The sequence below is a fragment of the Ranitomeya imitator genome, chromosome 4 (genome assembly GCF_032444005.1).
Source record: "Ranitomeya imitator isolate aRanImi1 chromosome 4, aRanImi1.pri, whole genome shotgun sequence".
Classification (NCBI taxonomy): domain Eukaryota; kingdom Metazoa; phylum Chordata; class Amphibia; order Anura; family Dendrobatidae; genus Ranitomeya; species Ranitomeya imitator.
Genome location: NC_091285.1, coordinates 635961257 through 635974364, shown reverse-complemented (window position 1 = coordinate 635974364; position 13108 = coordinate 635961257). Strand labels below are relative to the sequence as shown.

General features: G+C 43.5%; 1 protein-coding gene across 2 annotated transcripts in view; it reads right to left on the bottom strand.

Moving 5' to 3' along the window:
• Positions 1-13108, bottom strand: part of LOC138677021 (CD209 antigen-like protein C) — a 56856-nt gene that overhangs the window by 11306 nt on the left and 32442 nt on the right. For both annotated transcript variants that reach the window (XM_069766815.1, XM_069766814.1), the window contains 2 exons: positions 7601-7648; positions 3218-3259 (listed from right to left, as the gene is read on the bottom strand). In XM_069766815.1, coding sequence (XP_069622916.1) covers positions 3218-3259; positions 7601-7648 — 90 coding nt within the window. The remainder of the gene's footprint in view (positions 1-3217; positions 3260-7600; positions 7649-13108) is intronic.

Sequence of the window (13108 nt, the reverse complement as noted above, 5' to 3'; positions counted from 1 at the left end):
GACTTGATGCGAGAGACTCGCACGAGTTTCTCGCATTGAACTCGCAAGTGTGACCCCGACCTAATTCTAATTTCCTGGGTGTGCCACCTGTTTGATTACTACTTTTTGGGCGGCAAATCTCCTGGGCCTCGTAAAAGCCTCCTACAACTGTGTAGAAATCAGCACTCACCTTACACTCCCTGACAGAAGTTATGTCGCTTATCCATGTTATGTAAATAAAAGCTTATAACCTGACGTTAAATTCATCTATTGGTTGTGCAGCGCTGCAGAGTCCTGGTCGTTGCAGTAATGTCGCTCTGCCACTAAGGGGAGTGATGTTACGTCTGATGGCACTAAAGGAGTTCACCTGACCAGGTATCACAGTCACACACTACACTTCACACTCCGGCCACCAGGGGGGGTGTTTCTATCTATTAGGCCGCTCCCCACACTCTGGTAAAACTGGGGGTTGGACAGGAAGTTAAAGAGAAAGCAGCCCGGGAGAGTTCGGGAGAGGACCTGTCAGAGGTGGGATCCTGGCAGGAACCTAGCAGAAAGGACAGATTGTTACGGAGCCGTGCCTGCACTACCTTGCGGCGGCATCTTAAGGAAGGACACGAAGCGAAGTATCTTGTGGAGAAGTGAGCAGCGAGATCATAGTGCAAAGGAGATAGAGCCAGAAGGAGTCGTGCCCCTAAGACCGAGGCAACATCCTTCTGAGGCGCGTATCCGGTGGCCGGAGCACCGAGGAAGTAACAGACACTACGCATTACTTCAAACAGCGGCAGGACAGTTAATTATAGGTTGGCTGTCTGACCTAAATCACCTAAATGGACATAGGAGGCAATCGTGGGAGAGGGGCATCTCTAGGGTCCCAGAATAACTCCAGGCCTACCTGTCATACGGGTGCGTCCTAGCCATATTATCTGGGGGACGGAGAGAGGAAGAACAAACACGACAGTTGTGAGGACTATACCGTGGTGCTCAGCAGGGAAGGACTACAACACATAGGCGCTAGAAGGTAGGCACTGATTTCCACCTGCAAAGGGAACTCTGGATGTGCCTTCGGACCGGCCGGTCTCAGCCAGCCCTGTTAGCAGTGCTCTGGATTGCGGACCCCGAAGCCTTCAGTAAAAAGGTAAAGAGACTGCAACCCTGCGTCCTCGTTATTCCTCGCGTCTTGCACCACGCACCACCACCTTTCATTGGACGCCCCTTAGCAGGGTCACGGACCGGGTCTAGCCACCGTGACAACCCCAGGACTGAGTACCCTGCGGCCCTGCGTCTGGGGGCGCTCCAGTTGCATAAATTATTCTTTTGAAAGCTGAAACCCTCCGAAATGTGGTTTAGGTTAAGAAAATAAATTGGCATCCATGCAGAAATATTGATCAGTTAATGGACACAGAATGGTCAGATTTTGGCAAGACAAAAGTTTTGTCGCCCACAGAAAGTAATGTGATATTCAAACAAATAATTAACTTCAAATACAAAAATATGTTGCATAACATTGGCGAATAAAGTTGTAGTGCTATTAGAGTCATATTTAATATTTTGTGTGACTTCCATGAGCTTGAAGGACTGCATCCATGCGGTTCAACAATGATTCATACAATTTATTAATGAAGTCATCAGGAATAGCAAAGAATGCAGTCTTATATGCCTCCCAGTGTTCATCAAGATTCTTTGGTTTGGTCTTCCAAGCTTCCTCTTTCATCCTACCCCAAACATGTTCAATGATGTTCATGTCTGGTGACTGGACTGGCCAGTCCTTGAGCACCTTGATCTTTTTTGCCTGGAAGAACTTTGTTGTAGAGATGGATGTATGAGATGGCGCACAATCCTGCTGCAGAATTTGACTCCTTTTATGATTTGGAATATAAGAGGTAGCTAATACTTCTTGATATTTTAGGCTATTGATATTGCCTTCCACCTTGCAAATGTTTTGCACACCCCCATACTGAATGTAGCCCCAGACCATGATCTTTCCACCACCAAATTTAACTGTTTTCTGGGTGTATTTTGGATCCACACGGGCTCCAGTAGGTCTCCTGCAGTATTTGCGGCGGCTGTGGTGTAATTCTACTGAAGATTCATCAGAGAAATCCATGTTATGCCACTTTTCCAGCGTCCATCTGTTTAGCAGGCTGTGGGACTTTGCAAATGCCACACGTTTTTTATTTGCCTTTTGTTTAGTGCTGGCTTATGGGCACTGATTCGACCTTGGGGGCCATTTTGAGACAGAATCCTACAAACTGTTCTAGTTGACACAGGGGCTTGAGGTGACCAGGCCTGTTGGAGCTCTGCTGCAGTGGAAGAGTGGCTTGCTTTGGATTTTCTAACCAACAAACGTTCCTCCTGAGCAGTTGTCCTGCGGGGTCTGCCGGACCTGGGCTTGTCAAACACATCTCCAGAATCTTCAAAAAAATTTTTATTCTTTGTACTTGACGCTGAGACACATTAAAGGTGCCAGCCACCTCTGCAGTGGATCTGGTCTTCAGCCTCTTGATAATCCAGGCTTTGGTCGCAGGGTGGATTTTTGGCATGTTGTCAGAGCTCAAGTTGCAGTTCAAGTGAAGGTTTGGGTTGCTGGGTTTCTTTTTATACACACACACTAATTAAGTGATCATTATATGACCAGGCGACAAAACTTTTGTCTTGCCAAAATCTGACCATTCTGTGTCCATTAACTGATCAATATTTCTGCATTGATGCCAATTTATTTTTTTAACCTAAACCACATTTTCAAGGCTTTCAGCTTTCAAAAGAATAATTTATACAACCAATGGATGAATTTAACGTCAAGTTATAAGCTTTTATTTACATAACATGGATGAGCGACATAACTTCTGTCAGGGAGTGTAAGTTCCAGAGTCAAAAGGCACCTTCAAAGATAGAAAAGGGGCATTGATAAGGTGAGATGTGCTGAAAAGGGTCAGCTTATATAATTACAGTAACACCTTTGCAGTGTGCTAAAGATTTTGACAGTTGACAAGTATAGTCTAGTTGATACCAATCGCACAAGTCTTGGGAAGGAAACCCACTACAAGTGATGTACAGTATTTGGAAGCTAATATGACCAGGGTAACTCGACAATTTCAGAAGCTGGTTCTCCAAAGGATTTTCAGAGTGGAATAAGAGACAACTTATTAAGGAGCTATACCTGCCTTTTCTTACAAATGAAGCCGATATATTGCCAAATTTCTCAGCAGCAGTAAAGGATATTATGTGTGTACATTACCTTTATCCTTTAATTTTGACAGATCTCCCACGATGTTGGAAACTGAAAAGAAAAATCTGAAAATTGAAGTGTATGTAAGTGTTAAAAAAAATCAGAACCAAGTATTTTAAGTAGAGCGCTACTTCAAGGAGGTATCTCATTTTGGTGATCAGTAGGACTTCTAGAACCATGTATACAGCAAGATGACCAGCATCTGCGGCAAGTATGGCTCTCTCCATCCAAATTGAAGGGAACCTCAAGAAACTTGAATCGAAAGAAAGGCCACATAAGCAACCACCTGCTAATTGATTTGAGAATTAACCTTTGTGCCCAACCTAGACAACCAAAAATGAAGGATATCAACATTATCCTCTTCATAAACCTAAATGCTGCCTACTGGCTATTACCTAGTAAATGCATCCATCGGAAATACATTTTATTAATACCTTGACCACCCTGCATAAAAGTGTCTGATATAGTGTAGCCATGCTTGCAAAGTTTGCTTACCAGGATAAATATGAGAGTTTTGTAAAGTTTAAACCATAGCTTCTTTATGAAGCCACATTCCATCGTCAGTCGTGTAAATGCATGTTCGTATGAAAAAGTTTCATCTAATGGCGAAACATCTTGCCATCAAGCACAGTGTTATGGGAGATTATAAGGATTTTACCATAATAGTTGTCATGATCCGGTCCGGGTTTTGAGTCCTTTTCCCGGGTTGATAATGTCAATGGTTAACTTTGCTCTGCCTCATTCTGGGTTCAGGTTTGCTATTTAGCTCCGTTGTATCCTGCAGGCGGTGTCAGTTATATTTTCTGCCTTCGGCGTGAGTACCTGACTTCGGTAATGCCCTGATTTGTCCTGCTGCGCTTTCTGACCTTGCCCATGTCTAGTCTTCCTTCTCTACCAGTTTTGTTTTGGAGCTTCCTGATTGCTTTTGGATTTCTGTGTTTGACTCGGCTTTGACTCTGACTTGACTTTGCCTCTGGTCCCTGGTACTTCTGCCTCTTGTCTGGTATTTTACCCTTTGACTCTCCACTGACTCTGTTACTGTTATTTCTCTTTGTCACGGTCTAGGTTTTGACTCGACTTGTTTGACTATTCTGCTGCCACCTGGTGGTAGCTTAGCTGCAGTACTGCAGGTCTGCCCTTGCAGACTTGTTACTTTACTTCCACTCAAGCAGTGGAAGTTATTTGCATAGCTGCAGCGTGACATTAGTACTTTCTGTATAAAATATCTTTGAAAAGCAATAAACTTTTAAAAATATAATTCATTTTCAAAATTGCATCGTTTTGCTATTACAGGCTTACCTACGTATATAGCTTGATCACTTGTCTTCTTTTCTGTTGCTGCATGATCTGGTTGGAGCATTTGCAGGTGTTTTCTGCAATAAATGGAATATAGGTGCAGAGTTTGGGGAACACACATAATCCACTGTGAGCGGTGCTCATAACACAGTGCTTGCCCCAGTAAGAAAGTGTTGCTCTATACTGTATAGCTACCTCGCTGAACATTGCAGACCAGCAGTGAAACACTGTCATGGAAGGACTGCTCACTATCAGTCCTCAGCGATGCAGACACACAGACAGCTCCACAGAACAATGCTGTCTGCCTTCCTTATATGACTGGTCTGAGCAGTGTTATGAGCTCACAGTGGGTCTCTGCAGGGGCGGGCGATACAAGTGGTAGTTAGGGTGAGCACCTACCCAGGGCGCTACTTCCTGCCTCCCCATGAGGGGCGCACTTTGGGGAGAAAAAAAAGTGATGTGGCTGAATGCCTGCGGCAACCCAGCCTCTTCCTCCAGCCGCAGACATTTAGCACAGTGATGGCGCGGGTACACAGAGCATTTTTTTTCTTTTTGTGAAAATAAGGAAGTATTTTAGGGGCCATTTACCTTAATCTTCGACCCATTCCTTTATTTGGGTGCTGAGGGTTTATCGGGGAAGAAGTGGTTGGTGTCGCTGCAAGCTTCATCTGCCCAGGGCATCAAAATATCTTGTCCCGCCCCTGGGTCTCTGCACCCATTACGCATTAATTACAGAAAATATTTTGCAGGTTTGACCACACCATCCAGCAGCAAATACAAAGGCAAATGATCAAATTATACAGGTAAGCCACTAAAAGAAAAACAATGCAGTTTTAAAATAATGAATGTATTGTATTTGAAAATTGTGTTTAAAAGGGAATCTGTCAGCAGGTGTTTGCTATGTAATCTGAGAGCACCATTATGTAGTGAAAAAGAGCCTGATTTCAACAATGTGTCACTTACTGAACTGTGTTTTGCTTTTTTAATACAATCAGTGTTTTACCAGCAGGAGATTATCACTACCTGACAACTGGCCCTTGTGCCTCCTTGTCCAACCATGCCGCCACCGCTGATTATTACTTCTCATTGACTGTGCATTGTACACAGAAAGTTGTGATGTGGGTGAGAGTGTGGGAGAGAAAACTGTGATTCTATGCTACAAATTTTAAAAAAAGCTGAGGTTCTCAAATTAATTCAGGAAAAAAAACTAAGCATGTGCATGAGGTTTCTGAAATCTTATTGCTTTTGCTGGTACTGTAAAAAGTAGCTTCTTTTCTGCAGGAAAAAAAACAGCAAGAAAACGCTGCAAAAACGCCATGTGTGAACATAGCCTAAGGGTATGTGCAAACAGTGAGTATTTCCCGAGAAAAGCTCAGCATTTTACTTTATCAGCAAAGTGAATGACATTTCTGAAATCTCATGCTTATTTTTTCCTTGCAGATTTGAAGCAGTTTTCAATCTCCAGCATGTCAATTATTTCAGTGTTTTTGCAGAATTTTTCACCTATTCTAATGAATGGGGGAAAACGAATCAAGAGACATGTTTGTGGTGCAGAAATGTCTTCAGCAAATACTAAACGTGTGCCCATACCTTAAGCAGGCTGGTAATCACACAAGAAAGAGTAAAATGCTTGTTCAAAGGGTGCAATGAGTGATTGTTATGGTGGCACCTATCACCTAATGAAAACAGGTAATGTGCTGCCAGTAACAAGATACTCTATAGGCAGAGAACGTTCCTCGATGTTCCAGTAAATGGTAGCCAATATAAAGCCAATTAGCAGCTGTTTTACTGCCTGGATTGCACATCTAAAGTGGCCAAAACTCTCCTGGGAGGGTGGTAAATATGACTTTAGCATCCAATTTTCTGCGCTCTGTAAGGATTCACAAGTCTGCAGTCACATAAAGTGACTGCAGACTTGTGAATCCCTAGAGAGCGCACAGTGCATACTGTTAGGATTCTCCGATGCTGGCACCGGGAGTGGACGGGCATGTGACCACAAGTATGTGATTTGCATACATGCGGTCACATCCCGACTAGACACCGGTCACATCCTGACTAGACACCGGTCACATCCCGACTAGACACCGGTCACATCCCGACTAGACACCAGTCACATCCTGACTAGACACCGGTCACATCCTGACTAGACACCGGACACATCCCGATTAGACACCGGACACATCCCGACTAGACACCGGTCACATCCCGACTAGACACCGGTCACATCCTGACTAGACACCGGACACATCCCGACTAGACACCGGTCACATCCCGACTAGACACCGGTCACATCCTGACTAGACACCGGTCACATCCTGACTAGACACCGGACACATCCCGATTAGACACCGGACACATCCCGACTAGACACTGGTCACATCCTGACTAGACACCGGTCACATCCTGACTAGACACCGGACACATCCCGACTAGACACCGGACACATCCCGACTAGACACCGGAAACATCCTGACTAGACACCGGTCACATCCCGACTAGACACCGGACACATCCCGACTAGACATCGGTCACATCCTGACTAGAAACCGGTCACATCCTGAGTAGACAGCGGTCACATCCTCACTAGACACCGGACACATCCCGATTAGACACCGGTCACATCCCGACTAGACACTGGACACATCCCGACTAGACACCGGTCACATCCCGACTAGACACTGGACACATCCCGACTAGACACCGGACACATCCTGACTAGACACCGGACACATCCTGACTAGACACCGGTCACATCCCGACTAGACACTGGACACATCCCGACTAGACACCGGTCACATCCTTAGTAGACACCGGTCACATCCCGACTAGACACCAGACACATCTAGTCGGAATATGATCGAAAGTATGCAAATCACATACTTGTTGTAACATGACCACTATTCATTGCACACAAGAATCCTGACACACTGGGAGGATTCACAAGTCAGCAGTCACATAGAGCGCAAATTTAAGCTCCGAGTCTGGACAACCCCTTTAATGAAGAGTTGTTTGCCATCTCCACTCTCTCCATTATGCACTGCCCCTGCTATAGTGATGATATATTACACATACAGGCCTTAGTGCTTAGATAATTACCTGATTTCCAGAGCTCTGAGACATCATTTTTCATCACTGGCTCTGAAACTGTGGAAGAACCATGAAAGAAAGAGATTGTCAGTTTTTGGCTTTGTATTCTGGGACATAACGCTCTATATTAATGTTCTAGATATCCAATATGCCGACAATTCCGTGCTCCTCCGAAATCAGGCAAGGGAATCACAGAGTTCAGAAGAGTTGCATACATTATTCAGGGCTAGAAAACATAAATTTGTCGAATATCTATACAACAGTGATTACAAATGCAATTTGTTAGCATAAAAATCATATATGACATTAAAATGTAAGATTTTTCTGCAAATAAAATTGGAGAGAAAGGAAATAAAAAGTCTGCTGAGAGTGAAAAACCTTTTTCAGAATATTCTCTTGTCTTAATTGCAGACCAGGATTAGAACCTGCCATCCTTGGAAACATCATGGAAGTGAAAGGACCTTCAGAGCTATTCTGTTAATTGCCCCTTGAGGCGTAAAAAAACAATGTGAATACTTAAACAACCATCGATATTAGTAGTATAAAAATTTATTAAAATGCATATTGTATAAAATTCATTTATAAAAAATGTAAGCAAAAAATAAAATAAAAATAAAAATGAAAAATAAAAAATGTGTGTAGTTTAATTTATTATTAAAAAAGTGAATAAATTAATTATGATAAAAGGATGAGTGAATGACGGGTGCCTCTACATAATCTTTAATAATACAAATTATGATACAAAAAATATATATATATTTGAATTAACATGCACATTGTAAATCAATTTTAGTGAAGACCTTATTTAATTTGAAAAAGATTTTTAAAACTTTTTGTGTGTGTTTTGCGCTAAGGGTCACTTCCGTCTGTCTGTCTGTCTGTCTGTCTTTCTGTAACGGCAAGCCACGACCAATCAGCGACGGGCACAGTCCAGCCGTGAATTTACCCCTTCCTACTCTCCGTCAGTGCCCCCTCCATACTCCCCTCCAGTCAGCGTTCGCACAGTGGCTGTGGTGTAATGCAGTCCGCTAACGCTGCTATTAACCCTGTGTGACCAACTTTTTTACTATTGATGCTGCCTATGCAGCATCAACAGTAAAAAGATCTGTTAAAAATAATTAAAAAATTAAAAATACTCACCTTCCGACGCCTTTCCCTCTGCTCGCGAGACCGCTGTATCATCATGTCGCGAGACCGCAATGCATGCTTGGGACCGGAGCGTCACCTGGATCTGGGGGCCACCGGAAGGTGAGTATATTGCTATTTTTTATTTTAATTCTTTTTTTTAACAGGGATATGGTGCCCACATTGCTATATACTATGTGGGCTGTGTTATATATTACGTGGGCTGTGTTATATACTGCATGGGCTGTGTTATATACTGCTTGGGGTGTGTTATATACTACATCTCTGTGCTATATACTGCGTGGGCTGTGCTATATACTACGTGGCTGTGCAATATATTACATGGCTGGGCAATATACTACGTGGCTGTGTTATATACTGCATGAGCTGTGCTATTTACTTCGTGGGCTGTGCTATATACTACGTGGCTGTGCAATATATTACGTGGCTGGGCAATATACTATGTGGCTGTGTTATATACTGTGTGAGCTGTGCTATTTACTTTGTGGGCTGTGCTATATACTACGTTGCTGTGGAATACATTACGTGGCTGGGCAATATACTATGTGGCTGTGTTATATACTACATGGGCTGTGCAATATACTACGCAGCTGTGCAATATACGTGGCTGGGCAATATACTACGTGGCTGTGTTGCGATACGATACGATACACTTTATTGATCCCGTAGGAAATTATGGTATCACAGCAGCACAACTTAAATCATAAAAATCATAAAGGAATTACATAGTTGACATGACAGTGGAGTTGACAGAAGAACATTATACATTATACATTAGAATAGGACATACACAACAAGTGAACTGAAATGTAGAGAAATAAGTAGACATTCACCTTGGTGGTTTAACCCTAATGTTATTATTGTACATTCCCATGGCAGTTGGCACAAACGATTTCCTAAATTTTTCCTTCTTACACCTCAGAAGTATTAGCCGGTTACTGAAGGTGCTCTTCTGTCTCATGAATAGCTCATATAGTGGATGTGCATTATTGTTCATAATTGCCATACACTTTTTCAGAGTTCTTTTCTCCACTACCTCCCCAAAAGAGTCCAGCTTGCAGCCCACAGCAGAACTTGCCTTCTTAATAATCTTATTCAGTTATATACTCTGTGGGCTGTGCTATATACTACGTAGCTGTGCAATATACGTGGCTGGGCAATATACTACGTGGCTGTGCTATATACTACGTGGGCTGTGCTATATACGATGTGGCTGTGTTATATACTACGTGGGCTGTGCTATATACTACATAGCTCTGCAATATACATGGCTGGGCAATATACTACGTGGCTGTGCTATATACTACGTGGCTGTGTTATATACTACGTGGGCTGTGTTATACACTACGTGGCCTATGTTATATACTACGTGGGATGTGCTATATACTATGTGGGCTCTGCTATATACTACATGGGTTGTGCTATATACTATGTGGCTGTGCTATATACTACGTGGCTGTGCTATATACTACGTGGGCTGTGTTATATACTACGTGGCTGTGTTATATACTACGTGGCTGTGTTATATACTACGTGGCTGTGCTATATGCTACGTGGCTGTGCTATATGATTACTTGGGCTGTGTTATATACTACGTGGCCTGTGCTATATACTATGTGGCCTGTGCTATATGCTACGTGGCTGTGCTATATGCTATGTGGGCTGTGTTATATGCTACTTGGCTGTGGTATATTTCTCTGCTGTATCTGTGCATCATGAATCGTGATATGTGTTAAAGAGGGGGCCCACTGAGACTCTTTCGTCCGGGGCCCTCAAAAACCTGGAGCAGGCCTGGCTTCACTGATTGTTTGCGGCTGGCTGGGCGTGACCAATCAGCGACAGGTGCAGTCCGGCCGCGAATTGGAGCGGAATTTGAACCATGCTTCGCTAATTGGTCACGGCCGGCCGAATCCTGTGTATAAATTGCATTATTCTGAAAACTTCAGAAATAAACTACATACAAATTCTAGAATACCCAATGTGTTAGAATCGGGCCACCATCTAGTTTATTATAAAAACATTATAGAACACTATAGAAATACTTCTGATATTTCATTCAGCCCTTGTGGTTTAAGGGTGTTGAGTTTATATATCCAAGAGAATATTCTGAAAAAAGTTTTTCACTCTCAGCAGACTTTTTATTTCTTTTCTTTTCAATTTTATTTGCAGAAAAATCTTACATTTTAATGTCATATATAATTTTTATGCTAACAAATTGCATTTTTAAACACTGTTGTATAGATATGCGACAAATTTATGCTTGTATTTTAAATATATCTAGAGGAGCTGCGGAGACACCATCACGTGTTTCTCAACGCAGGCAGTGAATAGCCAGGCCTTTCCCTGGGAAGGAACAACCAAGGGAAGGGCAGCATCCAATAAAGGAAAACATCCAATAAAGGAAAACCACCTATGCCAAGCATGGTATCCATCCACAGACAGCTGTTTCGGGGGTTTTGCCCCTCATCAGTGTGGAGTAGGAAACTGGCTATCAGGAGCAGTGCCTAGTAGAAAGTCTATAAAGGCACGGATGATTGACCTCGTGGAGACCAAAACATCCAACACCACGGAGACACCATCACGTGTTTCTCAACGCAGTGATCCAGAACACTGCCCCCAAATATGCAAATGCATGTAGAGGAGCTCCAGAGACACCATCACGTGTTTCTCAACACAGGCAGTGAATAGCCAGGCCTTTCCCCGGGAAGGAACAACCAAGGGAAGGGCAGCATCCAATAAAGGAAAACATCCAATAACGGAAAACCACCTATGCCAAGCATGGTATCCATCCACAGACAGCTGTTTCCGGGTTTTTGCCCCTCATCAGTGTGGAGTAGGAAACTGGCTATCAGGAGCAGTGCCTATTAGAAAATCTATAAAGGCACGGATGATTGACCTCGTGGAGACCAAAACATCCAACACCGCGGAGATCACGTGTTTCTCAACGCAGGTCTGTGCCCTGAGGTCCTTTCACTTCCATGATGTTTCCAAAGATATCAGGTTCTAATCCTGGTCTGCAATTAAGACAAGAGAATATTCTGAAAAAGGTTTTTCACTCTCAGCAGACTTTTTATTTCATTTCTCTCCAATTTTATTTGCAGAAAAATCTTACATTTTAATGTCATATATAATTTTTATGCTAACAAATTGCATTTGTAATCACTGTTGTATAGTTATGCGACAAATTTATGTTTGTATTTTAAATATAACTGCAGCGTTCAGGGCGCCAGGTGTGTCTGACGGCCATTTTTTCTATGTCCAGCCCACCCTATATATGTGAGTAATACCATGTGGTTAGTATTGGCTATGTACCTGAGGAAGTGGACAGGACTTCCATGAAACGCGTAGTTTTATAGCCCTGAATAAAGTATGCAACTCTTCTGAACTCTGTGATTCCTTTGCCTGATTTTGAAGGAGCGCAGAATTGTTGGCATCTTGAATATCCTATCTAGAATTTCTTGAAGATCCTTCGGAGGTCAGGTGCCATCTGCAGCCCTCCTTACTATATGTGTTGTGCATACTCACAACGTGTATTTTTACCTCACAGTAACCTAATTGCGCCCCTCTCTTTACCGACTCTATATTAATGTTGGCACATGGAGGGATTTATTAAAGCTAGTGCAAAGGGAAATCGGAGAGGTCATTAGCAACTAATTAGATCGCTTTGTCCAGTTTCGCAAACCCTTCATAGACAGGATTTTCTCTTCTAGGTGAAAAGCCTGGATTTAAAAATGTCTTAAGGTACCGTCACATTAAGCGACGCCGCAGCGATCTAGACAACGATGCCGATCGCTGCAGCGTCGCTGTGTGGTCGCTGGAGAGCTGTCACACAGACAGCTCTCCAGCGACCAACGATGCTGAAGTCCCCGGGTAACCAGGGTAAACATCGGGTTACTGAGCGCAGGGCCGTGCTTAGTAACCCGATGTTTACTCTGGTTACCAGTGGAAATGTAAAAAAAAACAAACACTACATACTTACATTCCGGTGTCTGTTGCGTCCCCCGGCGTTCTGCTTCCCTGCACTGTGTAAGCGCCGGCCGTAAAGCAGAGTGGTGACGTCACCGCTGTGCCCTGCTTTACGGCCAGCCGGCGCTGACACAGTGCAGGGAAGCAGAACGCCGGGGGACGCAACAGACACCGGAATGCAAGTATGTAGTGTTTGGTTTTTTTTTACATTTACACTGGTAACCAGGGTAAACATCGGGTTACTAAGCGCGGCCCTGCGCTTAGTAACCCAATGGTGAAGACATCGCTGAATCGGCGTCACACACGCCAATTCAGCGATGTCAGCGGGTGATCCAGCGACGAAATAAAGTTCTGGCCTTCTAGCTCCGACCAACGATGTCACAGCAGGATCCTGATCGCTGCTGC